Source organism: Oncorhynchus nerka, linkage group LG3 (assembly GCF_034236695.1).
Source record: "Oncorhynchus nerka isolate Pitt River linkage group LG3, Oner_Uvic_2.0, whole genome shotgun sequence".
NCBI classification, from domain to species: domain Eukaryota; kingdom Metazoa; phylum Chordata; class Actinopteri; order Salmoniformes; family Salmonidae; genus Oncorhynchus; species Oncorhynchus nerka.
In genome coordinates, this window is record NC_088398.1 from 42,657,930 (window position 1) to 42,685,888 (window position 27,959).

Consider the following 27,959-nt stretch of genomic DNA (forward strand, 5'->3'; position numbering starts at 1 on the left):
GGAGTGTGCAATTAGCATGCTGACTAGGAATGTCCACCAGAGCTGTTGCCAGAGAATTTAATGTTAATATCTCTACCATTAGCCGCCTCCAATGTCGTTTTAGGGAATTTGGCAGTACTGTACGTCCAACCGGCCTCACAACCATAGACCAAGTGTAACCACACCAGCCCAGGACCTCCAAATCCGGCTTCTTCACTTGCGGGATAGTCTGAGACCAGCCACCCAGACAGCTGATGAAACTGGGGGTTTGCACAACCGAAGAACTGTCAGAAACAGTCCCAGTGAACCTCACCTGCATGCTCGTCGTCCTCATCAGGGTCTTGACCTTCAATGGTCACTGTCACGCTGGAAAAATGTGTTTTTCACGGTTTAAACTGTACTGGGCAGATGGCAGACTGTTTGCTGACGTCAACGTTGTGAACAGAATGCCCTATGGTGGTGGTGGGGTTATGGTATGGGCTACGAACAATGAAAACAATTGCATTTTATTGATGGCAATTTGAATGCACAGAGATACCGTGACGACATCCCGAGGCCTATTGTCATCCCATTCATCCGCCACCTCATGTTTCAGCATGATGATGCATGGCCCATTGTTGCAAGGATCTATACATAATTCCTGTAGACTGAAAATGTCCCAGTTCTTCCATGGCCTGCATACTCACCAGACATGTCACCCATTGAGCATGTTTGGGATGCTCTGGATCTACGTGTACGACAGCCTGTTTCAGTTCCCACCAATATCCAGCAACTTCGCACAGCCATTGAAGAGGATTGGAACAACATTCCACTGGTCACAGTCAACAGCCTGATCAACTCTATGCGAAGGAGATGTTTCGCGCTGCATGAGGAAAATGGGGGTCACACCAGATACTGACTGCTTTTCTGTTCCCCGACCCTTCCTTTTTTTGAAGGTATCTGTGACCAACAGATGCATATCTGTATTCCCAGTCATGTGAAATCCATGGATTAGGAATGAATTGATTTCAATTGACTGATTTCCTTATATGAACCGTAACTCTGTAAAATTCTGTATGTATTTGTCATGTTTAGATGCACATTTTTGCCAATTCACGAATACCAGTTCACTAACAGTTCTTAGGCACTTTTATTATTGCATATTTAACCCATTAGATTGACTGTTAATGTGCTCTTCCAGTCTCAGGCTCTCCCGTGGCTGGCCTGAGCTGGGTTAAAGATGGCTTCCCTTTGAGACCCAGAGCAGGGCTGAGTTTCCAGCAGGACGGCAACACACACACCCTCACTGTGGACAACGTCCAGAAAAGGGACAGTGGGACGTACGGATGCACCCTGACTACTAGCACTGGGAAGGTGTCCTCGACTTGGAACCTCACGGTCAAGAGTAAGTACTTGGTTTGGGTCCCAAATGGCACCTGATTTTTATCCAGCATTTCCGAATCCTGGTCCTGGGGAACCCAAGAGGTGCAACATGTTTTATTTTTGCCCTAGCACCACACATCTGATTTTAAAATGATCAAAGCAGTTGATTTATTTTAAATCAGGTGTGTGGTGCTAGGGAAGTCACTAAAATGTGCCCCCCTTTGAGTCCCTGGGACCTGTAGGGCTCTGGTCAAAAAGTGTTTACCATACACACTGTGGCAGGAACTAAAGGAGAACGGGAGAGCAGCATTGTTGGTTTTAATAGTGTGAACTAAGGCCCTTGTTGTGCAGGATATTTATCGCGTCATCCTTTTCATGGTTGAAGGTACAGTAGTTTAGACGTAAATGGTCTCCGCAGTCTCCAGCTCTGCCTTTTGGGTAAATAAGCGTCTAATTCATTTCCCCTGCCTGTCTTAATCAAAACACGATAATGATGAAGGCAGGCTAAACTGAGGTGAGCACATCGACCGTTTAGTTCATTCCTCAGCGGCAATGCCGATTTTTGGGCTGAGTTCAACTAAAACGAGACACTGTTGCTATTGGACCGGTCCTTATAAGCTGTCTGCGGTCTTTAACCAAATAACAGTTGGTTGTTTATTGTCCAAGTGAAACTGTTTTGATATCTGGTTGGTGGTTTTCTTTGGACTAAACGTACTGGCACCAGTCTACGGTGATTTAATTTAGGGAGAGTCCAGAATTTATCGCTTTTATTTTCCATAATACAGAGCCGTGTCGGACTCTATGCATATTCAGGTTATTGTGCTTGAGATGAGCAGTCTTTTTGTTGGGAGTGTGTGTCCTCCCAGACATGACTGCCACAATTATTGTCCACCTATGCCCTCTACTGGAGAGAAGGAAAGATTGCATCTGGTCATACACCCAGTTTGCTGATACCGCGGTCGGTTGTCCCAAGTCCGGGTAGGTATTGTTTGCGGCAGGTACTTTAGGCCAAACACTGGGGTAAAGTCTTAAGGTGGAAATGGGCCCGTTAGACTGACCAGTACCACGCATTTCAAATGTAAGGCCCCAATGTAATATATTTAGGTCGTATTCTTAATACTCTGTCTGTGTACTCCCTCCCCTGCAGACCCACGGCTGGAGGGCAAGCCCCCTGCGTTCAGCACTGTCCTGAAGGGATGTTCAGTGAGTGAGGGCCAGGACTTCCTTCTGCAGTGTTCAGTGGAGGGGGAGCCTCTACCGAACATCTCCTGGCTCCTAAACGGTGAGAGAGCCCATCATTAAAACAATTTTACATTTGACTTAAGAAATAGGTGCCATGCTCAAGGGCACAACGGACAGATTTTTCACCTAATCGGCTCAAGGATTCAAACCAGCAATCTTTCGGTTACTGGCCCAACGCTCTTAAACCGGTAGGCTACCTGCCACCCTGCATCTCCCCCTGCAGTAACTGAGAATGCAAAGTTCCAGTAACTTTCCTATAATTTCCAACTGGAATTTGGCAAAAATTACCGTAAATGTGCAACCCTAGCAGTAGCAGTCACCATTGTCTGCTAGTTACCGTATATCCATTATACCCACAAGAGGGGGGTGATAATCCTGTTTTTCAATGCTTTGCATCTCATTGGACGGACAGACGAAAATCCCTTCCACTCCTATGAAAAGTGAAGGATGAAGGGAGAAGTGGTAGGAATAACAAAAAGTCCCTGTACTCAGAACCCTCTTGAATAGATCAGCTAGGTGGGGGGGGGTGTAATTTATTACATGCGTTCACGAATGGCACCCTATTCCCTATATAGGGCACTACGGCCCTGGTCAAAAGTAGTGCACTATAAAGGTAATAAATAGGGTGCCCTTTGGGACACCGCCATAGTAAGTCTGCTACTGCTTTCCCTCTCAGCATGAGGCCGGCCCATCACAGGACCACCGTTTCACAGGTCTGGCTGCTCTGCTGCTGAAGGCTCATGTGTCTCTGTAATATGTCAGATCCCACACAGAGAATGTTGATCTTTTTCATCTTTAACTGCTCTACGTAGAGAATGTAGGAGGAAACACCTTGAATGGGCAATTTTGAAAGTCATAACTCCAAAATGGATTAATGCTATACGGGAGCCTTGGGGACGTCCATGTCTCATTAGAGTTGACGTTTGAATTGGTTACGGTAAGGGTTAAGGTTAGGGTAAGGTTAGGGGTCAGGGTTTAGCCTTGGGAGTATGGACGTCCTAAGGGTACCCAATATCACTAACCAAAATGAAAGCTTGGCATGACAATTGATCTAGCAGAATTCCAACTGAACATAGTATTTTTTTATTGTAGCTAGGTCATTTTTATCCTTCCATATTTAATGAAGATGGATCACAATTTGTTAAGAGTTAGACAAAATCAATCTATCACCTGAGCCTAACTTGGCTCACAACATAGGGCTACAGTTCTTAACTGTAACTTTCATTTCTAGTCAAAAGTTTGGCTCCTGAACTTGTTTGTGAAGCGTCTTGGCCAATGTAATTGTTTGTGTTTTGTTTTACTTCGGTGGCCAAATGTGTTTGAGTTGAATTATCCTCGTTAGAAAACATAGCTGAAAAGTATTAAAGGTCCAATGCAGCCGTTTTAATCTAAATATCAAATAATTTCTGGGTAACAATTAAGTACCTTACAGTACTTAATTATAAAAAAAAATAGCTTCTTAGCAAAGAGCAATTTCTCAAGCAAGAAATTTGCTAGGACTGTCTGGGAGTGGGCTGAGTGGGGAGGGGAAAATTGAAAACTAGCTGTTATTGGCAGAGCGGTTTGGCACTTTCTTTCTTATTGGTTTATTAACTAATTTACCATGTAGTGACGTCACCAGGCAGACCAAAGCTCCATCTCAGCAAAACAAGATGACATTTCAGGCGGTCTTTTCAAACAGCTCTTACAGTACACTAGAAAGGCATTATCATTATTTTCACAACTCCACAGTATTATTTCAACCTCATAGTGCTGAAATATAAAACATATGAAAATCACATTTTGTCTGTACTGGGCCTTTAAGAGGCATCTTTAAAATAGAGATTTAATCTTTAAACTCAAATAGAATTGACTTGTTCCTGATTTTAGTGAAGGATCTAACATAGTTTGTGTCCCAAATGGCACCCTATTCCCTTCATAGTATACTACTTTTTGACCAGACCCCTATGGGTCCTGGTCAAAAGTAGTGCACTATATAGAGAGTAGGGTGTCACTTGGGACGTAGCCATAGTTTCCACAAGGCCACTTCTCTTAGTGCTCCAGGTCTGAGCTGTACGGGAACTGTTGATGTTATACTCTGGTCTCTTGAAGACGGATGGACAGTTAATGGCATCACACTTATCTCAGGGAAGAGAAATAGTCCCCGCTCCCAGCAGGGATCCCAGCACCGACCGATTCGCAGCCCTCTGTTCTTTCCGCTGGAAAATACACCCACAGCCATTAAACAAATATGAGGCCTAGGAACCATATAAAGGAAAAACATGCATCGCTGCCTCCTGAAACCTCTTCTGAAATATTACACACAGCTAGACTTGGCAAGTGTTTGTGCTCCAAAAGCAGACATCTGAGACTCTCTCTCTTTCCAAACTCTGACCTGTGCCGGCCGATTATGAAATGCCTACCACAAGGACAAAAGAAAAGCCTCCCCTGGATTTCAAAGTGAATGCCTTTCTTGGGATTGGGTGGTCCAGCACCGGGAGGGAGCAAGAGCCGTTTATATAGCGGTGGTGCATAAATATTGCATATTGTACATTCCTTTCCGTTACTCTCTTTTTGTGTCGTCATTAGCACAGTATACATGATCTCAATTTGAGCTCCAAAATTTGTAAAACTCCAAATTGTGATTGTGCCGATTTATTTACTGGTTCATTGAATCATGTTGTGCGCTGTAGTTAACAAAACTCTGTGTGGCTCGTGCTAAAACAATGACGTCATATCTGTATTCCGACATCTTTATACACCTTCGCCATTGTTGGTGTCAGACCATCACAACTCGTATATTATTTGACCCCTTTCTCCACAATTTCATGGTATCCAATTGGTAGTTACGTTCCTGTCCCATCGCTGCAACTCCCGTACGGACTCGGGAGAGGCGAAGGTCGAGAGCCGTGCGTCCCCCGAAACACAACCCAACCAAGCCTCACTGCTTCTTGACACGACGACCCATTTAACCCGGCAGCCAGCTGCACCAATGTGTCGAAGGAAACGCCATACACCTGGCGACCGTGTCAGCGTGCATTTGTGCCCGGCCCACCACAGGTGGATCAATTTAACACAGAGCTAGCTAGCTGCCTGTCTGTGTAAACTCAGGCCTGCAGGGAAACACACATCCGATCAGTTACAAGGTTGTTGTTGTTGTTTTTTACATTCGTGTAGTCTTTCTCTGCCACCACACATTTATTTTGTTTTATGAGCGATTCCACAACAAACATTTTCTTTGTTCAATATGAATGAATGAATATTAGTCTCTTGCTTAATTTCTAATAATCTTTCTTCAATCATCTCTCTCCATGTAATACTGCTCTCCTTTACTTTTACACTCTTAGTGTAAGAAACTTTTTTGTTGTTGTTGCTGTGTGTGGACTGGGTTTAGGTGTTTCCTCCTCGAGTGTGACGCATGTTCCTTCCCCCACTCCCCCTCCAGACAAGCCAGTGCCGCATGCCCACTCTGCCTTTGAGAATGGCCTGACCCAACTCACAGTCCAGGGTGCACTGCCAGAGGACGAAGGCCAGTACGCGTGTGTCGCTGAGAACAGCCATGGGAGAGCGGTGTGCACTTCCAGAGTCATCGTCAAAGGTGGGCTTGGGAGCCTCTACAGTGGCCGTATGTATCAAGCTTCTCAGAGTGGGTTCAGCTCCTCCCTGCTGTTCATTAAGATCCAAAATGTATAACTGATCATATACCATGACCTGTACTCTGAGACACTATTTACATACAATACACATTACACTGAGAGTACAAAACATTAGGAACACCTTCCTAATATTGAGTTGCACCCCCTGTTACCCTCAGAACAGACTGTTAAACAGCAATCACTAACATTGAGTGGCTGCTGCCAACACACTGTCATTGACACTGACCCAACTCCAGCCACTTTAATAATGGGAATTGATGGGAAATGATGTAAATATATCACTAGCCACTTTAAACAATGCTACCTTATATAATGTTACTTACCCTACATTATTCATCTCATATGCATATGTATATACTGTACTCTAGATCATCGACTGCATTCTTATGTCACTAGCCACTTTAACTATGCCACTTTGTTTACTTTGTCTACATACTCATCTCATATGTATATACTGTACTCGATACCATCTACTGTATGCTGCTCTGTACCATCACTCATTCATATATCCTTATGTACATATTCCTTATCCCCTTACACTGTGTATAAGACAGTAGTTTTGGAATTGTTAGTTAGATTACTTGTTGGTTATCACTGCATTGTCGGAACTAGAAGCACAAGCATTTCGCTACACTCGCATTAACATCTGCTAACCATGTGTATGTGACAAATAAAATTTGATTTGATTTGAACAGCCTCAATTCATCGGGGCATGAACTTTACAAGGTGTCGAAAGCATTCCACAGGGATGCTGGCCCATGTTGACTCCGATGTTTCCCACAGTTGTGTCAAGTTGACTGGATGTCCTTTGATTGGTGGACCATTCTTGATACACACGGGAAACAGTTGAGTGTGAAAAGCAGCGTTGCAGTTGTTGACACACTCAAGAACTACCATACCTTGTTCATAGACACTTAAATTGTTTGTCTTGCTCATTCACCCTCTGAGTGGCACACATACACAATCATATCTCAAGGCTTCAAAATCCTTCTTTAACCTGTCTCCTCGCCTTCATCTACACTGATTTGAAGTGGATTTAACAAGTGACATCAATAAGGGATCATAGCTTTCACCTGGATTCACCTGGTCACTCTTTATGTCATGGAAAGAGCAGGTGTTCCTAATGTTTTGTACACTCAGTGTACACCACAATGGCTTTGGAAATATTTTTTTTAGGACAAGTGAAAAGTCTGCTTTACTAAAATGATGGTCATGTAGGGGAATGCCGAATTAATATTTCAAGTTATTAAAAGAAAATGTAAATTTTTGAACATCTGAACACACATGCATGTTATGCTGAAAAATTCTTTAAACATGCTATATATAGAAACATCTCCGGTAAAATATAAATCTATACAGTACCAGTCAAAATTTTGGACACCGACTCATTCAAGTTTTTTTTTTACTGTTTTCTACATTGTAGAATAGTAATGAAGACATCAAAAGTATGCCATAACACATATGGAATCATGTAGTAACTAACAAAGTGTCAAACAAATCAAAATATATTTTATATTTGAGATACTTCAAAGTAGCCACACTTTGCCTTGACAGCTTTGCACACTCTTGGCATTCCGCCAACCAGCTTCATGAGGTAGTCACCTGGAATGCATTTCAATTAACCGGTGTGCCTTGTTAAAAGTTCATGTGTGGCATTTCTTTCCTTTTTAGTGCATTTGAGCCGATCGGTAGGGGTGGTATACAGAAGATAGCAATATTTGGTCAAATTCGTATTATGCCAAGAACAGCTCAAATAAGCAAAGGGAAACAACAGTCCATCATTACTTTAACATTACATTTACATTTAAGTCATTTAGCAGACGCTCTTATCCAGAGCTACTTACAAATTGGTGCATTCACCTTATGACCTCCAGTGGAACAGTAGTGCATCTAAATCTTTTCAGGGGGGGGGGTGAGAGGGATTACTTTATCCTATCCTAGGTATTCCTTAAAGAGGTGGTGTTTCAGGTGTCTCCGGAAGGTGGTGATTGACTCCGCTGTCCTGGCGTCGTGAGGGAGTTTGTTCCACCATTGGGGGGCCAGAGCAGCGAACAGTTTTGACTGGGCTGAGCGGGAACTGTACTTCCTCAGTGGTAGGGAGGCGAGCAGGCCAGAGGTGGATTTAATGCATGAAGGTCAGTCAATCCGGAAAATGTCAAGAACTTTGAAAGCTTATTCAAGTGCAGTCGCATAAACCATCAAGTGCTATGATGAAACTGGCTCTCATGAGGACTGCCACAAGAAAGGAAGACCCAGAGGTATCTTTGCTGCAGGGGATAAGTTCATTAGTTCCTAGCCTCAGAAATCCGCAATTAACTGCACCTCAGATTGCAGCCCAAATAAATGCTTCATAGAGTTCAAGTAACAAACACATCTCAACATCAACTGTTTAGAGGAATCAGGCCTTCATGGTTGAATTGCTGAAAAGAAACCACTACTAAAGGACACCAATAAGAAGAATATACTTGCTTGGGCCAAGAAACACGAGCAATGGACATTAGACTGGTGGAAATCTGTACTTTTGGACTGATAAGTCCGCATGTGTAGTTCCCACCGTGTAGCATGGAGGAGGAGGTGTGATGGTGTAGGTGTGTGTTGCTCGTGACAATGTCTGTGTTTTATTTAGAATTCAAGGCACACTTAACCAGCGTGGCTACCACAGCATTCTGCAGCTATTCGCCATCCCATCTGGTTTGAGCTTAGTGGGACTATAATTTGTTTTTCACCATGACAATGACCCAAAACACACCTCCAGGATGTGTAAGGGCTATTTGACCAAGAAGGAGAAGGATGGAGTGTTGTATCAGATGACCTGCCCTCCACAATTCCCTCGACCTCAACCCAATTGAGATGGTTTGGGATGGTGAGTTGGACCGCAGAGTGAAGGAAAAGCAGACAACTCCTCAGCATATGTGGGAACTTCTTCAAGACTGTTTGAAAAGCATTCCAGGTGAAGCTGGTTGAGAGAATGCCAAGAGTGTGCAAAGCTGTCATCAAAGCAAAGAATCTCATCTAAAATGTATTTTGATTTGTTTAACACCTTTTTTGGTTACTACATGATTCCATATGTGTTATTTTATAGTTCATAGTAGAAAATAGTAACTATAAAGAAAAACCCTTGAATGAGTAGGTGTGTCCAAACTTTTGACTGGTACTGTACATAAAATGTGTCTCATACTATCAGGCTATTTTAAGTCTTAGCAATCTTTTGGCTTTGAGAATGTGCTCAATCCATGATGGGAAATATGCTTCTCTTCTCAGAAGAATGAGCATTTGACTGTTTACTAAAGCCCTGAAATGTCTATATTGAGAGTACTTTGAGCCCTTTGATAAGCAACGCTGCTGCTCTAAGAGAATATCTATTTTAGGGCTCTGATGTTGCATTTAAGGAAACATCTGCTCTCTCTGTTCCAGCATGCATCTTGTCTACATCCCAAACGGCACCACATTCCCTATATATTCCCTACATTCCATATATATAGTCCACTACTTTTTTTTCTTTTTTTATCCTGGTCAAAAGTCCTGGTGTACTCTGTAGGGAATAGGGTGCCATTTGGGACAGAAACCTTGTCTTTCAGCGCACACAGGGCTTCATGGCAGAGGTTCAGCTTTTTATAATGTGAAATGCCATCATTTTCCCACACATGCACCGTGAGTTCAGCATGCAGCATGAGAGAGCGAGAAATTACAGCTTGTTTGACTTGCTAGCACACCAACCATCTTGGTCATGCATTAAGAACTAATGGCACTCATTCCTTTTTAGTAGCAAAAGAGTGCTAGAGCAGTGAGAGAGTATAACTGTAAGGACACCCACAATCCAATCTGTTTGGAAGCACATTCTATGAAGTCCTTTATAATGCATTATAATACACTTATGTTTAACGGTAATGACACTGACTGTAAGATTCCATAGTGATCTCGATCTACAGGTTAACCTTCACTTCAATCGAAGAGTCTTCTTTCTAAGCCCTGATTTAAAGATGCAACGCTTCATGCAGATGGGCTAGCTGCAAGCCAAGTGGCCGTTGATTCGCTTGGCAAGTTGGCATCACACTGAATCTGTGAGAACAAGTAGATGAGTGGATTGGTGCCCATTTATATGATGCCAGTCTAAAGAGGTAGGGTGAGTCTGCTATGTTCAACACAGCTAAGATATTGTTGAAGAACAGCCATGGCAGTGTTAGCTGTAAGTTAACTTCTCATCATACTGTACATATACCTACAGTATATGACAGCGGAGGCTGCTGAAGGGAGGACGGCTCATAATAATGGCCGGAATGGAGTGAATGGAATGGTATGAACCAGATGGTTTTCTTGGGTTAGTTACCATTCGATTACGCTCCATCCCAGCCATTACTATGAGCCGTCCTCCCCTCAGCAGCCTCCAATGATATATGAATACTGTAAGGTGTGATGGTTTCTTTTTTACTATTGAAATGCCTTTGGGAAATGCAAAATGTTTATATTGACTGTTGAGTATTGCATGCCTTAGGATTGGTAGAGGGGCTAGAGGATGTCCCACGCAGTTAGGCTCCCTGCATTATTATTAACTTTTGTTTAAAGTCGGGCCCTTGGGCCATGTGTAAACTGTTATGAGGGCTCCTCAGATTACTGTCGGTCCCAAATGGCACCATATTCCCACTACTTTTGACCAGGGCTGACGAAAAGCTCCCATAGGCCCAGGTGAAAAGTTAGTATAGTATAAAGGGTATAGGGTGCCATTTGGGACGCAGCCTGAGGCAGCAGTGAAACGGGGCTTTTTAAGCAGTAGTGCTGATGGAGATGCCTTGGATCTTCCCTCTGGCATGCTGGGTATGTATACAGACAGTGGGCTGTGTTTATGACCAGCCCTGTCTTGTAGGGTCCTGACGTCCACAAGGTTAGGGCCACTAGATTTATGAACCTGGGGAAGGGGGTTGACTCTACGTAGAACCAAACGCCATACATGGTGCGTATGAATCAAGGAGCGAGGGCCAAAAAGGTCCTCGCTCTCTCTCTCTCTCTCTCAGGAAGCCCTCCGTAATAGAGAAGTCCCTCGTGGAAATGTGCCTGTTTCGCTCAGAACAGCTTGTCATCTTGCTCCCTCTGTCCCTTTTTATTTTGATATATGATTTCTTTCTATATAACTGTATTGTGATAATACATGTTTTTATCATTAGATTCAACTTAGCTTTTTACCCCATTATGACTAAAGTATAATTGATGAGTCAAGTAATTTGATTTTGACTCTTAAAGACCTTGGCAAGAGCATCGCCCTTTTCCCCTCATGTCCTATGGTCATCTTTAATGAGATTATCCAAGTGTTTGCTTTTTCAGGACATGTACCTCACTAGTTTGCCAATAACATCACATCATCAGTCATTTGGAGTGTCCAGATCGTCGCTGTGGTGTTTAGAGCACGGGTCTAAAGTATGATAAGAGCTGTAATTGGAGTACTGTAACGTGTCCGATCAAAAGTAGTGCACTGTATAGGGGTTAGGGTGCCTTTTGGGACGCACACCTGGTAACGTTCAGGACATATCTCGTATTCATCCCAAATGGCACCCTATTCCTTATTTTGTGTGTTACTTTTGACCAGGGCTCTGTTCACAAAGAGTGCACTAAATAGGGAAAATGGTGCCATTTGGGATGCAGATATAGCATTGCGTTGTGCTCTGGAAACTTCTCCAGATGGCAAGTCTGTAGTTATGGATGAGATTCTACTCCCGACTTCTGAGGATGACAAAATGTGATCAGAGTAGGAGGAATTCTATCGTAATAATTATTCATTCTGACTCCATAATCATGTGTATAAAATGCATACGGCCCTGTGAGTCTCTGACGGGTCTAGCAAGATAGCTAATCATTGCATCACCAGACTATAATGTGTCTATCTTGTACCATAATGGAATTAACAATGTTCGGATACTTATAAGCTGATTCTAGAGATCTAAGTTCTCGCATTATTTGAGTCACGTTTAGAGCAGAGTTGTCAAGGTGGAAACCAAGTGTACGATGTGTAGTATAATTACAGTACCAGTCAAAAATTGACACACCTTCTCATTCCATATTTTGTTGTTTTTTGTTGTTGCTAGTTTCTACATTGTAGAATAATAGTGACGGCATCAAAGCTATGAAATAACACATGGAATCATATAGTAACCAAACAATTGTTAAACAAATCAAAATACATTTTAGATTCTTCAAAGTAGCCACCGCCACCCTTTGCCTTGACAGCTTTGCACACTTGTGGCATTCTCTCAACCAGCATCATGAGGTAGTCACCTGGAATGCATTTCAATTAATAGGTGTGCCTTGTTTTAAAGTTCATTTGTAGCATTTATTTCCTTCTTAATACGTTTGAGCAAACCAGTTTTGTTGTGACAAGGCAGGGGTGGTATATAGAAGATAGCCCTATTTGGTAAAAGACCAAGTCCATATTATGGCAAGAACAGCTCAAATAAGCAAAGATAAATGACAGTCCATCATTACTTTAAGACATAAATGTCAGTCAATCCGGAAAATGTCAAGAACTTTCTTCAAGTTTCTTCAATTGCAGTCGCAAACACCATTGAGCGCTATAATGAAACTGGCTCGCATGAGGACCGCCACAGGAAGGGAAGACCCAGTTACCTCTGCTGCAGAGGATAAGTTCATTAGAGTTAACTGCACCTCAGATTGCAGCCCAAATAAATGCTTCACAGAGTTCAAGAAACGGACATATCTCAACATCAACTGTTCAGTGGAGACTGCGAGAATCAGGCCAATGGACATTAAACTCGTGGAAATCTGTCCTTTGGTTTGATGAGCCCAAATTTGAGATTTTTGGTTCCAACCGGCATGTCTTTGTGAGACAGAGTAGGTTAACGGATGATCTCCACGTGTGGTTCCCACCGTGAAGCATGGAGGAGGAGGTGTGATAGTGTGTAAGGGCTATTTGACCAAGGAGAGTGATGGATTGCTGCATCAGATGACCTGGCCTCCACAATCACCAGACCGCAACCCAAGTGAGATGGTTTGGGATGAATTGGACCACAGAGTGAAGAAAAAGCAGCCAACAAGTGCTTAGCATATGTGGGAAGTCATTCAGGACTGTTGGAAAAACAGTCTTCATGAAGCAGGTTGAGTGCTGTCAATGCAAAGGGTGGCTACTTTGAAGAATCTCAAATTTACTATATATATTTAGATTTTTCATAACACTTTTTTTTGGTTACTACATGATTCCATATGTGTTATTTCATAGTTTTGATGTCTTCACTGTTATTCTACAATGTAGAAAATATATATTTTTAAAATGAATGAATAGGTGTTGCCAAACTTTTGACTGGTACTGTATATTTATCATTAGTCCAGAACAACAAAACAAAGAATATTACTCTGAATTACAAGGACTACAGTATGAAGCCAATTTAAAAGTGATAAAGATGCATTACAAGTATGCAATAAGAATATAATTAGAAAATGTGTACATACCATACATTTTTCTACAATGTAGAAGATTGTCTGTCTAATAACATAGCATACACACTATGGCATAGGCCTACAAAGTATAGCCAGGAAATTTGCAATAGAAGTTCTCAATGAATGAAGCAACCCATTTCAATTTCCTCCATCGATTAATTAGCATCACTCTGCTGGCCAACAAACAAAATGCATAAAACTTCACAATCATTCTCAAAACCTAATCGACACACACTCAATCTAAATGATAGGGGCTTTGAACTGACCACCGTCCGGCGACCAGTTTAGTTCAGCAAGATAAATCCTTAACTTGCAGCTCTTCAGAGCTACTGAAGGGATCCAAACATGACAATTTAATTGAATCAGTCGTCATGCCTCTGAGTGTGCCAGTATCCTTGGACCTCCGTGGCAATGTCCGGCCCCAGAGAAAGCCACTGGCGAAGGTGTGCTCCACTCCTGTGATGCGTATAAATATGGTCATCCATCCGGACAGTGCCATAAATCGTGATCAAATCATCACGCTGTGCCTTGGCGCCGACGTGTCTTCATCACCGCTTTCATCATCGGTCAACCTCTAATTCTTCAACGACAAGTCCATATGAGGATCAGCTGTACACTTGTAATGTTCTGCTCCAGAGCCTCTGAAAGTTTTCAGACTATACGCTTGGCTGCCAATGTCATTGAGAACACAGGTTTTCCACATTCTTTGGCATGGTTTCTTCAGTACTGTAGGTTTCAGATGTCCTGGCCGGAGTAGATTGCCAGCCAACTGAGTAATTGATGTAGGAGAGCTCTTGCTCTTGGCCCGGAGGTTCATCTTTATCTGAACAAGCGGAGACTCCCATGCGATGCACAGGGCTCCCAAATCAAATCAAAATCAAATGTTATTGGTCACATATACACATGGTTAGCAGATGTTATTGTGAGTGTAGCGAAATGCTTATGCCTAATGCTTCTAGATCCGACAGTGCAGCAGTATCTAACAGGCAATATCTAACAATTCCACAACAAAACCTAATATACACAATCTAGTAAAGGAATGGGATGAGAATATATAAGTATTAAATATATGGATGAGCAGTGACAGTGGCGAAGATGCAATAGATAGTTAAGGATACAGTATATACATATGAGATGAGTAATGCGAGATATGCAAACATTCTTAAAGTGGCATTACCCCATAGGGTTCAGGTCAGAAGTATTGCACTATGTACAGGAAATAGGGTGCCATTTGGGAAGTACTATAAGAAATCTACTCCAGCCTTAATATACAGTGCATTCGGAAAGTATGGGGAGCGTCGCTGCACAGCTATTTTCAGGTCTCTCCAGAGATGTTTGATCGGGTTCAAGTCCGGGCTCTGGCCGGGCCACTCATGGACATTCAGAGAAGTGTCCCAAAGCCGGTCCTGCGTTGTCTTGGCTGTGTGCTTAGGGTCATTGTCCTGTTGGAAGGTGAACCTTCGCCTCAGTCTGCGCTCCTGAGCACTCTGGAGCAGGTTTTTATCAAGGATCTCTCTGTACTTTGCTCAGTTTATCTTTCCCTTGATCCTGACTAGTCTCCTAGTCCCTGCCGCTGAAAAACATCCCCCACAGCATGATGTTGCCACCACCATGCTTCACCGTAGGGATGGTGCCATGTTTCCTCCAGACGTGACACTTGGTATTCAGGCCATGGAGTTCAATCTTGGTTTCATCAGATCAGAGAATCTTGTTTCTCATGGTCTGAGAGTCCTTTAGGTACCTTTTGGCAAACTCCAAGTGGGTTGTCATGCGTCTTTTACTGGGGAGTGGCTTCTGTCTGGCCACTCTACCATAAAGGTATGATTGGTGGAGTGCTGGAGAGATGGTTGTCCTTCTGGAAGGTTCTCCCAAACCAAGGCTCTTCTCCCCCGATTGCTCTGTTTGGCTTGGCGGCCAGCTCTAGGAAGAGTCTTGGTGGTTCCAAACTACTTCCATTTCAGAATAATGTTCTTGGAGACCTTAAATTCTGCAGAAATGTTTTGGTACACTTCCCCAGATCTGTGCCTCAACACAATCCTTTCTCGGAGCTCTACGGAGAATTCCTTCGACCTCGTGGCTTGGTGTTTGCTCTAACATGCAGTCAACTGTGGGATCTTATATGGACAGGTGTGTGCCTTTCCAAATCATGTCCAATCAATTGAATTTACCACAGGTTGACTCCAATCAAGTTGTAGAAACATCTCAAGGATGATCAATGGAAACAGAATGCACCTGAGCTCAATCTCGAGTCTCATGGCAAAGCGTCTGAATAGTTATGTAAATAAGGTCTGTTTTTATTTTTAATACATTTGCAAAAAATTCTGAACCTGTTTTTGTTGTCGTTATGGGGTGCTGTGTGTAAATTGAGGATTTTTATTTTATCCATTTTAGAATAAGGCTGTAATGTAACAAAATGTGGGAAAAGGGAAGGGGTCTGAATACTTTCCGAATGAACTGTATAGTATTCCAAGACTCCATCTAGAATAACTATTGATTTACATGACAAACAGTCCATTGGGAGAATGCTGCTGAATCTCAAGTTGGTTGTCTTGGCTTAGTGTGCGGCTTAGTAAATGACTCATGTTCTTAAAGTAACCCTACTAATGTTGTCGTTACATTTCAGCGAAGAATATTTTCAAGAGGACGGACCCTCCAAATGCAGTTGACGCCAAGAAGCCGTCGAAGCCGTCTGCCCCTGTATTCCTACGTGGTCTGAAAGATCTGAAAGTCATGGACGGTAGCAAAGTCATCATGACCGTAGAGGTGGCGGGTAAGAGAAGGCCTAGTCTCTCCTCCTCCTAGGTCATATTCTTTAGGTAGCAAATGAAAGAAAACAGACTACCTAGACGAGTCCAATAAGAACACCTTTTGTTTTTATATTCCGTTGAAAAGCATTTCAATGACGGTGTGCCACAGTGAATACATACAACCCTGGTCGGTGTCTTGTGTTGGCACTTATTCCTATTAATCAGACTGGAAAACTCATATCTTTTGCTATTGTTTTCAGTGTTTTTAGCAACTCTGTTTGCTTTAGACACTGGTATTTCCTGCTCAGCCCCCCCAGAGATAAGTTGTTTGGTTTTTGGTTGTTTTATGCATTTGCATTTCCTTCCAACATGTGACCTGAGGGGATGGGTAGCCTCTTGGAGTATTATCATTTCTTATTATATCATCTTCATCATCCCACTTCCTGTTTGTCTGAGAGGTTGTTCGCAGGAGTCGCAAGTAGTATGGCGTATGATTTAAGTTATTATTCTAGGCCTTTCATCATTTAATGTAAATGGTGATGGAGCGGGATGGTCTCTCACTGTATTTTCTTATGGAGATTTATGATGACAGTAATCCCACATGCAATTTATTCAATTATACCATGCATCATACCTGTGTGTAAAATGCATAATATTATGCAAGATAATTCTAAGTCACAGCATGTGTTATGTAACACAACCTGTCATGTTATAGGGCACAATTCAAATGATTTTAAATTACAAAATTACATATTGGTTTCCTTACTCAGTAAGCAGTCTGACAGAAATCCATGTTTTGGTTTTGTTTACCTGGCCACGTTCTTCAAATGCTAACTTTTTAGCATGTTTGTCCAAAAATCAACTTATTATCCAAACAATTAGTATGTTTTGTGTTTCATGTCCAAAGTATCTTAAAGTAGCTTTATTGAGCTAAACGATACATGTCAGACACTTTTTAGGATGATTGGGGCATGAAGCAAGAAAAATGTTAACTTCTGGAACAATGACTTACATTGGTCTTTGGACAATAATGCTAAAAAAGTAATTTGGAGACCGTGACCAGGTAGACAAAGCCAAACACAACCACGTCCAAACACAAGGTTTAATGTCAAATGTTGTGGTCGTAGGGAATCCTCATCCAGAGATTGTGTGGCTCCACAATGGGAAGGAGATCCAGAAGTCAGAGGACTTCCACTTTGAGCGGAAGGGGAGCCAATGCAGTCTGTTCATCCAGGAAGTCTTCCCTGAGGACACTGGGAAGTACACCTGTGAGGTGTGGAACGAAGTGGGAGAGGTTCGCACCGAGGCCTCGCTCACTGTGCAAGGTAGGCTAGTAGCCTAAACTCCACCTAAGCTAGCTCAGTATCTCTGATGAAATATCTCTAGTAGGATGTAGTTTATGCCTAGGGTCATTTTCCCCAGGTTTTCCAGATATCCCGATTTTTGGAATATTCCTGGAATCAGAGAATCCGGAATAAGTTGGGAATCTTCCAACCAGGATTTTATGGAAAGAAGTTACAGGAAATTCACAACCGTAGTCATGCCATAATGTTGTCTCTGTCTTCCAGAGCCCCAGGATGGGGTGCAGCCCTGGTTCATCACTAAGCCCAAGTCCACCACTGCCTCCTTGGGCCAGAATGTCCTGCTGTCCTGTGCCATCGCTGGGGACCCCTTCCCCCAGTGGAGCTGGATGAAGCAGGGCCAGGTGGTGACCACTGGGCTGGACTATGAGATTCTGCAGAAAGAGGATGTGGTGTCCCTGCTCATCAGGCGAGTCCGGCCCCACCACGGCGGGGACTACGAGATCAGCCTGAGGTAGGCATTTGAGATGCGCTTGGACTCCTTACACAGTAGATGACTCACTTCTGTAGTGTCGGGAGAAGGATGTTGGAACACAATAACACTGCCATTTACAATGTAACATACTATAAGGTAGTGGTTTTGAAGCTGGGGGTCCCGACCTCCCGGGAGGTCGAGAGAAGGTTCTGGGAAACTGAACGGGGGGGAAAATATTTTGTTTCCAAACATATTTTAATAAGCTGAATATACCATTGGTATTTTATATGTAGACCTTTGCCTATTCAATCTGGTTAGCAACATAGGCCGACACATATTGGACCAAATTCTTCTTTAAAAAACATTTCTGTGATTCAGAACCAAAACGTTGCGACTGTTGATCATGACCAAAGACCAGTCATCGGCATTGGCACGCAAAGGCGGGCACACACTTCCAGATTAGTGACCAGAAAGCACTTGTGTAGGTTACTGGCTGTATGTATAAATATAGCTGTAACATCACACTGCCTTCAATACCTGTGGCTGATGAACATTCTGGCTAATTTATTACGATATTTGTGAGGAAGGCAACAGCTACGGACAGACCTTACAGTGAAAAGCTTACTTACGAGCCCCTAACCAACAATGCAGTTTAAAAAAAAATGGATAAGAATAACAAGTAATTAAAGAGCAGCAGTAAAATAACAATAGTGAGACTATGTACAGGGGGTACCGGTTAGTTGAGGTAATATCTACATGTAGGTAGTGTTATTAAAGTGGCTACGCATAGACGATAACCACAGAGAGTAGCAGCAGTGTAAAAGAGGGGGGGGTGGCAAATGCCAATAGTCTGGGTAGACATTTGATGAGGTGTTCCGGAGTCTTATGGCTTGGGGGTAGAAGCTGGTTAGATGCCTCTTGGACCTACACTTGGCGCTCCAGTTCCGCTTGCCGTGCAGTAGCAGAGAGAACAGTCTATGACTAGGGTGGCTGGTGACTTTGACCATTTTTTGGGCCTTCCTCTGACACCGCCTGGTATAGAGGTCCTGGATGGCAGGGAGCTTGGCCCCAGTGATGTACTGGGCTGTTCACACTACCCTCTGTAGTGCCTTGCAGTCGGAGGCCGAGCAGTTGCCATACCAGGCAGTGATTCAACCGGTCAGGAAACTCTCGATGGTGCAGCTGGACTCAAGAGAAGTGACATGATATCCCTAGTTGATATTGGCTACTAACATGAATGACTTTCAGCTCAAAATGTTAAGTGTAAAATGTAGTTTATTTCTGTATCTTGTGTCTTGAAAATGTGTGCTTGTCAAACAGTTTGAGAAACACTACTATAAGGTGCTACTACCACATGTCTGCCTATGCCAAAGTTGAATTTTAAATCAATGTTTTGATTGGTTATTATAATACATGGATTAGTATGAGGATTACGAATGTTGAAAAATTATGTTTTTAGGGCAATCCAAGACCAGCATCAGTGAGACACATCACTGAGCCTCTTCTTGATTTGGTCTTAAAAGCAAGGGCCAGTAGTTAAAACCTTCCCCCTCCCTAGTTTTCCATTCACCTTCTCATCCTCTCTCTCTTTTCTTCTAGGAACAAAGTGGGTGACTGCAGTTGTGCTGCCACTCTGTTAGTCAGTGAGGGTGCTGTGGTGTCCAGTGGAGAGCACCAAACGTATGTAGCTAGCTATCCTACTGCTTCACTGTCGAGTCCCCTCAGCCTGGACTATTTTTGCCTTCCCTTCTCCCCACTAACTCCCCCCTCCCCAGACCCCGCTTTCGAATCAGCTTAATCCCTGAATATAACCAAATAAATTGTTTACAGTACCTTTTCCAGCTGTGCCATTGTTCAAAGCCAGGGGTTTGGGGGATGGGGCCCCGTTCAGGGTGCATGCCCTTATAAGGCTACTGAAGTCATCTCTGATGTAACATCAAGTTGAGTTGTGGTCCCCCCCCCCCAATTAACCAGTGGATGTCGGGGCTTTTAAACGACCACTGTTTTTTTCCCTCCTCTCTCTGTCTCTCTGTGCTACTGCAGGCTTGAGCCTTGTCAGCGTGTGGGAGGAGTGGACGGGACAGTGCGAGGCAGAGGAGCACCGAGCAGCATTCAGCAGCAGCAGGAGTCGGAGGAGCCCAGCGCAACCCGAGGACTCCTGAAGAGGCGCGTGGAGACCAAGGAGCACCCCGAGGACCAGATCCGCCTGCAGGAGGCTGAGCAGCGCGACTTCCGCACGGTGCTGGGCAGGAAAGTCACCACCAAGAGCGTCTCTGAGGAGGACCTGAAGGAGATCACGGCGGAACAGATGGACTTCAGGAGCCAGCTCCAGCCCAGAGGGGTCAAGCCCAAGACCCTGTCTGAAGATGAGAGGAAGGTCAACGCTCCCGCACAGGTGGACTTCAGAGCCGTCCTGGGTAAGAAGGGGGGAGCCCCTAAACAAGGCGCCGCTCCTGCCGAAAAAGGAGAGCCTGCAGATTTTAGATCGGTTCTGGCCAACAAGAAGAAGCAGACGAGCTTGGAGAACAACGGGGAGAGCCCTGCTCCAGCAGCAGCTCTGGCACCAGCAGCAGCAACACCCAAAGCTCCTGCTTCTTCCCCTGACAAGAAAGAGAAGGAGAAGAACGCTGTCAACTGTGTGGATGGTGGGATTATTGATAAGAAGAATAACAACATTGGAAAGGAGCCAGCGTTCAGTCAGAAGCTGAGTGATGTGAGCGTGGTGGACGGGGCTCGACTGCGACTACAGTGCCAGGTGACCTGTGACCCCCCTGCTACCACTACCTGGACACTAGACGGGAAGGTCATCAAGCCGTCCAAGTTTATCAAGCTGTCCAACGAAGGTAAATGTATGGCCTACTACTAAAACGACCATGTCTGCCTCCCAAATGGTACACCTATTCCCTTTCTATAGTCCAGAGCCCAAAAGTAGTGCACTACATAGGGCAGGGGTATTCAACTCGTACCCTACGAGGTCCAGAGCATGAATGGTTTTCTGATCTACCTGATAGTTAATTGCACCTAATGTAAATCAGTCCCTGATTAGAGGGGAACAATGAAACATCGCTGTGGAACTGGCTTCAAGGTTCCAGAGTTGAGTTTTAGGGACATGGGGACGAAGCTACCATTTGGGACGCATTCCATTTCATTAATGCCTTATTCATGTCTGTGGAGGCTTGGCTTCCAATATTAGAAAGTAGTGTGTCTATGACAGACAGAAAGACAGTGATATGACTTGAGTTTTCCCTCCTTCACTACCCTCTGTACGCACTACCCTCTGTAGCACCTTGCGTTATCATAGCGCCGATTTATATTTTGTACTGGTTCATGTAAAAAGCCCCTCTCATATACAACGTGGTATAATAGAGTAATAATAGCTAATTCCCTTTTTCTGGGCTCTTGGGGGTCCCTCACACACACACACACACACACACCATGTTCGTCCCAAATGGCACCCTATTCCCTTTTGACCAAGGCCCATAGGAAATAGGGTGTCATTTGGGGGAAATAGGGTGTCATTTGGGATGCAGACATCCATAATTTCAGCTCTGTAATTTCAGTCGGCTTGATGTGCTGATGAGCTGTGGCGATTTCTCACATTGCCTGAGACTCTGGCCTTCCTGCTCCACTCTGTGTGTCCAGTTACAGTGCAACTGTATGGGGATAAGTTAGTTCATAGTTTGTCCTTGTGGCAGCAGAGGGTAAGGGTTGCTCTGGTCCCATGACAACAAGGAGATGCCTCTCTTAATGAGAGCGCAGCCAAATGACGCCCTGGACCAGAGCTAGGGGTAGAGGCTATTTAACAAGATGATCAACACCACAGTAACATAAAAACGTGGCACCCTGCTCAACCCCCAGCTGTTATTTAATGTCAGAGATACAGCCCCAAATCCCAACTGTCACACAGCCATGTCTAGTAATGATACGATGGAATTATTACTTGGTGACCCTCCAGGTCACGTTTATTCCCATTTTAGTTTCACCGAAGGTCATGCTGAAGAATGCATAGCTTCAGGCTCTGAGACGGAGGTTTACATATCCCATTTACGTCCCACCATAACACATGAAGTATGTTAGTATGTTCTCATGGAACCATAGGGTCGTAATGGAGGCCTCTCTGGCTATGGTTGTCTGTGTGTGTTTTGGGGCCGCTGTGTGTTTATTGTGGCCACTGTAGCTAAGGTCCCTTGTGTGTGTATCTTTGTTTTCCTGCAGGAGGCCAGTGCTCCCTGACCATCGACAAGGCCCTGCCCGAGGATGAGGGCCAGTACAAGTGCCGGGCAGAGAATTCTGCCGGTAAAGCTGAGTGTTCCTGCATGGTGCTGGTGGATGGTGAGTTGTTTCAGGCTGACGTGTCCCTCTGACTGCTCCCCACTCCCATGAGTCCCCCTCAGCCTCACGGCCGCCCCGGCCTCGGCCCAGACACTTCCTGCAATTACAGCGGACAGATTAGCCTAGCTGGAGTCCCTGTTCCAGATTCTCACTGCATGCCCCCCCCCCAGCACTCATTAACAGGCCTGGATAAAAACAATATCCAGGCACGCACAGTTCAATTCTAGCTTTAGATTCCTACGCAAATACAAATGAGTTGAACTTTCGCATACTTCCACTGTTGACGTCAGTGCAAAAGTACGAGATACTGAAACGTTATTTAGCAAATATGATTCAGTCCACCTTAAATAGTCCAGAGCAGGGTTGCCAAATTCTGGGAACTTGCAATACATTCCCTGGTTTCCCTTATTCCCTCCTGATTCCGGGAAGCCTCCAACCAGGATTTTGGGAAAGCCAGCGAATTTATTGAAAGTTCCCAGAGAATCATTCCATTTCTAACATGAATGGTCCATTTGTATTAAGTACTTTAAGAGACAATTGTTAGCTGTTGTTACTGATACATTAAGTAGGAATTCATATAGTTTATCAGATAGGGAAATGAGTAGCCAGTTTTTGGGGCCATGTTGTTTTTTTTCTCCCCTCTTCCATAGATCCTACAGACACAAACTCGACTGCAGCAGACAAGAAGATCAAGAAGCCATCCACCCCTACCTCAGAGAGTGAGTTTCCAAAATATGTGCTTCCTTATTTCCCAAAAAGGAGCGGCGTGGGATCTCTCTCTCTCCCACTGCTGCAGCCTGCCTTCCCCTCTCTCTCAGCGGGTTGGGGCTCTTTATAGCATGTGAACAAAACTAAGATATTCTTCTGACCCCAACCTCCCTCATTAAATCTGGCCCAATCTCTTCTCTCTGTGTAGAGAACCAACATGAAAACTGTCATCAGTAAATCTGTATATATCTTTTCAGCCAAAGTGGTGTAAGTTAGATGTATGCTAAGGTGTTGGGGAAGATTATGGAGAAGATGTTATTTTCTTATTGGTCTTAATCTTCTCAAGCTGGAGGAGTAGGAGAGGAGTTCTATAGAGCGATGTGCTATACTGCACATTCTTTTCCATATGATTTAATGACGTAAGCATTAGCCTGTAAAGAATCCAGCAGTCGACTCCCCCCCCGTGCCCTGAGTCAAGCACGCAGATCTACCTTTACATAAAAGGCTTTGGATCAGGCACACTCAGGGCTGGGCACGAAGAATGTTCATTTATCCCTCCCTGCCTCTAGCCTGGATGGTTCCTTCCAGGGGTCAGAGGCCACTATGACACCCCTCTCCTCTGTGATGTTTGACAGAGCTAATTGAGTGCTGTTTGTCTTTAAGGCCGGGACACTCAGTCGAACTTAAAACATGTCCAAGGAGGGGAGGAAGAGGGGAGGGAGAGGGGGACCTTTTGCATGGCTGCCCAGCTCACTCAACCTCCTCTCCCAAACTTCCATGTAAGGCTTTCGTCTGCCTGCTCCTTAGCCCTCTCTTGACTCGCATGCTCTGGCCTCTTTTTCCTATACTCTGAGGTTCTGCAGAAAATCTGCCAGCTTCAGGGATACGCTTTTGTCCTGCTGGAATGTGGACTGACCCAAACAAGCTCTAAAACTAAGAGCTATGTGGTGAGCGTTTTTAATTTAAAAAGAACACGCATGAGGCAGAGACCGGACATGAGAGCCCCTAATGATTAAGTCAACGCTATTCTCTTTTTAGGATGATGGATTCCCAAGTAGGAGGGATTTGCAACAAGTAAATAGGTGTTTAACGTTCACAGCATTGGCTAGGGTTGGAGGTAATTCTGTTTTTAGAATGATTCACTCACAACAATGTACCCCATGGTATTGGGATCATGTCATGTGAAGCTTTAGAGTACAGGAACTCTGTGATATTTGGGGTCAGTGCTTATGGATCTCAAAGAGATTTTGTTATTTTACAATGGCACTAGAAAGCAAGCCTTGCTGCAGATATTATAAAATATAAAATAATGGCGCTGGAGGGAATAGCATCCGTTTTACGGGCTCTTGACCATTTGTGCGTTTGTTTTTTTTGCTCTTTTGGCCTATGATTTTAATGCAGGAAAACTGAAATCTGTCCCACCTAATATCTACCAACATGTCACCCGTGCAACTAGAGGCGAAAAAAACCTCTAGAAACTCTAAAAACGTAAACAGGAAGTACCAGTGACGCGCTCAATACAGAAGTGGTCCGATTAAGCGGATGCTAAGCTACAGGACTGTTTCGCTAGCGCAGACTGGAATATCTTCAAGGATTCATCCGATGGCATCAAGGAATTTACCACATCAGTCACCAGCTTCATTAATAGATGCATCGATGACCATTGTGGCCATACGTACGTACATATCCCAACCGAAAGCCATGATTAAAGGAAACATCTGTACTGAGCTAAAGGGTAGAGCTGCCACTTTCAAGGAGCAGGACACTAATCTGGACGCTTACAAGAAATCCCGCTAAGCCCTCCAACGAACCATCAAACAGGCAAAGCATCAATACAGGACTAAGAGTGAATCCTACTACGCCGGCTCTGACACTCGTCAGATGTGGCAGGACATGCAAACGATCATTGATTACAAAGGAAAACCCAGCTGTGAGCTCCCCAGTGACGGGAGCCTACGAGATGAGCTAAATGCCTTCTGTGCTAGCTTTGAGGCTAGCAACACTGAACCATGCATGAGCGAACCAGCTGCTCCGGTCGTCTGTGTGATCACACTCTCCATAGGGGATGTGCGTAAGACCTTTTTTAAACAGGTTAACATTCACAAGACCGCAGGGCCAGACAGATTACCAGGACCTGTACTCAGAGAATGCACTGACTAGCTGGCAAGTGTCTTCACTGACATTTTCAACCTCTGCCTAACCCAGTCTGTAATACCTACATGTTTCAAGCAGACCATCATAGTCCCTTTCTCCCCTCCTGTACTCCCTGTTCACCCATAACTGCATGGCCGTGCACGACAACAATATCCAATGACGATGAGACAGACTATAGGGAGGAGGTCAGAGATCTGGCACTGTGGTGACAGGACAACAACCTCTCCCTCAACGTCAGCAGGTTAAAGTAGCTGATTGTGGACTGCAGGAAACGGAAGGCCGACCACGCCCCCATTCACATCATCGGGACTGTAGTGGAGCGGGTCGAGAGCTTCAAGTTCCTCTGTGTCCACATCACTAAGGACCTATCATGGTGCAAACACACCAACACAGTTCCCCCTCAGGAGGATAAAAATACTTGTCATGGGCCCTCAGATCCTCAAAAAATAGCTGCACCATTGAGAACATCTTGACTGGCTGCATCACCGCTTGGTATGGCAACTCCTTGGCATCTGACCGTAAGGCGCTACAGAGGGTAGTGCCTATGGCTCAGTACATCATAAGGGCCGAGGTCCCTGCCCTCTAAGACCTCTATACCAGGCGGTGTCAGAAGAAGGCCCTAAATATTACCAAAGACTCCAGCCACCCAAGTCTCATAGACTGTTCTCTCTGCTACCACACGGCAATTGGTACCGGAGCACCAAGTCTGGGACCAAAAGGCTCCTGAACAGCTTCTAACCCGGAGCTATACGTTGGCTTCCCTGACTATTTGCATATACCCCCTTTTATTTTCACTGACTCTCTTGCACCAGCTCAATGCACACTCACTAGACTCTACTCACACACCCTACACCGACACTCCAACACACACACACACACTGACGGCACACACTCACACAGACTTTCACACTCTTCACATACGCTGCTGCTACTCTGTTTTTTATCTATCCTGATTGCCTAGTCACTTTAACACCTAATATATGTTCATATTACCCCAATAACCTCGTACCCCAGCACATTGTGTTTCCTTTTAAATGTTTAGCAAATTGTTCTTACACAACAATGCTGAATTTAAAAAGTAAGGGCTCGTAAGTAAGCATGTCATGTGACAAATACAATTTTATTTGAGTATATATATATGTATATATAACAGTGAAATGCTGATTCATCACTGTGCCCAGCAAATATAATGACCGTCATTTATTGAATCCTTAAGTGCTTTTGAGTGAGCTATTGATGGTATCCGCCTTGTTTTGGTTTTTCTAAAGCCGTTGCTCTTGCTTGTGTGGCGTATCTAACTCTAGTCACCGAGCGTGGCGAGCCATAGGAATTGCATCAGTGGTGCAGTGCGATTGAAAACAAGCTGCTTTTTCATGCCCACTGGAAAACTCAAACCTCTGCACGATTTACCTTACGCTTATGGGGCATTGTCCAGCACTGCAGGGTCCTGCAGACCTCAGAATGCACTGTCCTATCTGGTGGCTCAGCATCTCCTCTCCTCTCGCATCTTTTCTCCTCTCCCCTATACTCCTCCTCTCTCCGCACAAACAGAGCATGCTGGCCACAGAGTGGAATGCCAATGCGGTTGCCTGCTCCCACACCTCGTACATCCAACCGCTTTCATCTGCACCTCTGCTCCTCTCGTCAGCCTGTAACGATGCTGGACAAGGGAGATGTAACGTTCTCCCTCTATTCGGAAAAGCGATGGTGCTCGTCAGGGGGAATTGAATGGTTTTGGAGCTGCTGTTCCCCTGGATGCTGCGCATTTGCAGCCTGATTGTGACACCGGGCCGTGCAATACAATGGCTCCACGTTGTCTGAAGGCCCGTGTGAAGGAACCAGATCGAGGATGCACGGCCCCCTGGGGAAGGGTTAAGGACCCACTTGTTTAGACAACTTCAACGTCTCTCAAAAGACTGAGTAACATGGAGCGTTCGCTCTGCTGCTCACTGCTCCTGACTCTATATGGACCGGGAACCATCAGCCTTCGAGGCTTGATATCCTAGGTGCTGGCATATTAAATAGTACCAAGGTTACAGATATGGTCTTTGACTCATGGTCAGGATGCCGGAATACAGTTTAAGATGTAGTGCCTTTTACATTGACACTGAGATTAAAATAAAAAAATGCAGAACGGTGTTTTTCAAACGATGGGTCGGGACTCTGGGAACCACTGATGGGTAGAGGGCTCCAGGTTAAAGTGTCCCCCTAGGTACAGATCTAGGATCAGCTTCTCATCACCCAATCCTAACCATTAGTGGGGGAAATGCTAAACTGATCCCAGGTCAGCATCTAGGGTCAAGACTGCGTTTTGAGCGACTAAAAACATAGGTATTAGTGGCATTGGTTAATGATTTGTCACAAAGGACAGTTATAATGGAGTACATTTGGAGAGCTTCTGGTGCAGATGATCGTGTGACATTGAGCAATGTATCATGGTGCCGGTGTGATCCTTTTCCTACCAGTCTATTCTTTCCTCTTAAATGTAATGGCAACATTTAGATTTCCACCGAAATAGACATTCCCAAACGTAACTGCTATTCGTGTGTAATTTACATGACTCTGACTTACCAAAACTTGGTGT

General features: G+C 44.3%; 1 protein-coding gene across 3 annotated transcripts in view; it reads left to right on the forward strand.

The window, feature by feature from the left end:
• LOC115108228 (myosin light chain kinase, smooth muscle-like) overlaps positions 1 to 27,959 on the forward strand; it is a 93,630-nt gene that overhangs the window by 46,231 nt on the left and 19,440 nt on the right. For all 3 annotated transcript variants that reach the window (XM_065011978.1, XM_065011972.1, XM_065011974.1), the window contains exons 10-19: positions 1,160 to 1,363; positions 2,489 to 2,623; positions 6,008 to 6,187; positions 16,282 to 16,428; positions 17,533 to 17,730; positions 17,974 to 18,220; positions 19,781 to 19,861; positions 20,225 to 21,024; positions 22,397 to 22,513; positions 23,164 to 23,232. In XM_065011978.1, the coding sequence (XP_064868050.1) occupies positions 1,160 to 1,363; positions 2,489 to 2,623; positions 6,008 to 6,187; positions 16,282 to 16,428; positions 17,533 to 17,730; positions 17,974 to 18,220; positions 19,781 to 19,861; positions 20,225 to 21,024; positions 22,397 to 22,513; positions 23,164 to 23,232 (2,178 nt within the window). The remainder of the gene's footprint in view (positions 1 to 1,159; positions 1,364 to 2,488; positions 2,624 to 6,007; positions 6,188 to 16,281; positions 16,429 to 17,532; positions 17,731 to 17,973; positions 18,221 to 19,780; positions 19,862 to 20,224; positions 21,025 to 22,396; positions 22,514 to 23,163; positions 23,233 to 27,959) is intronic.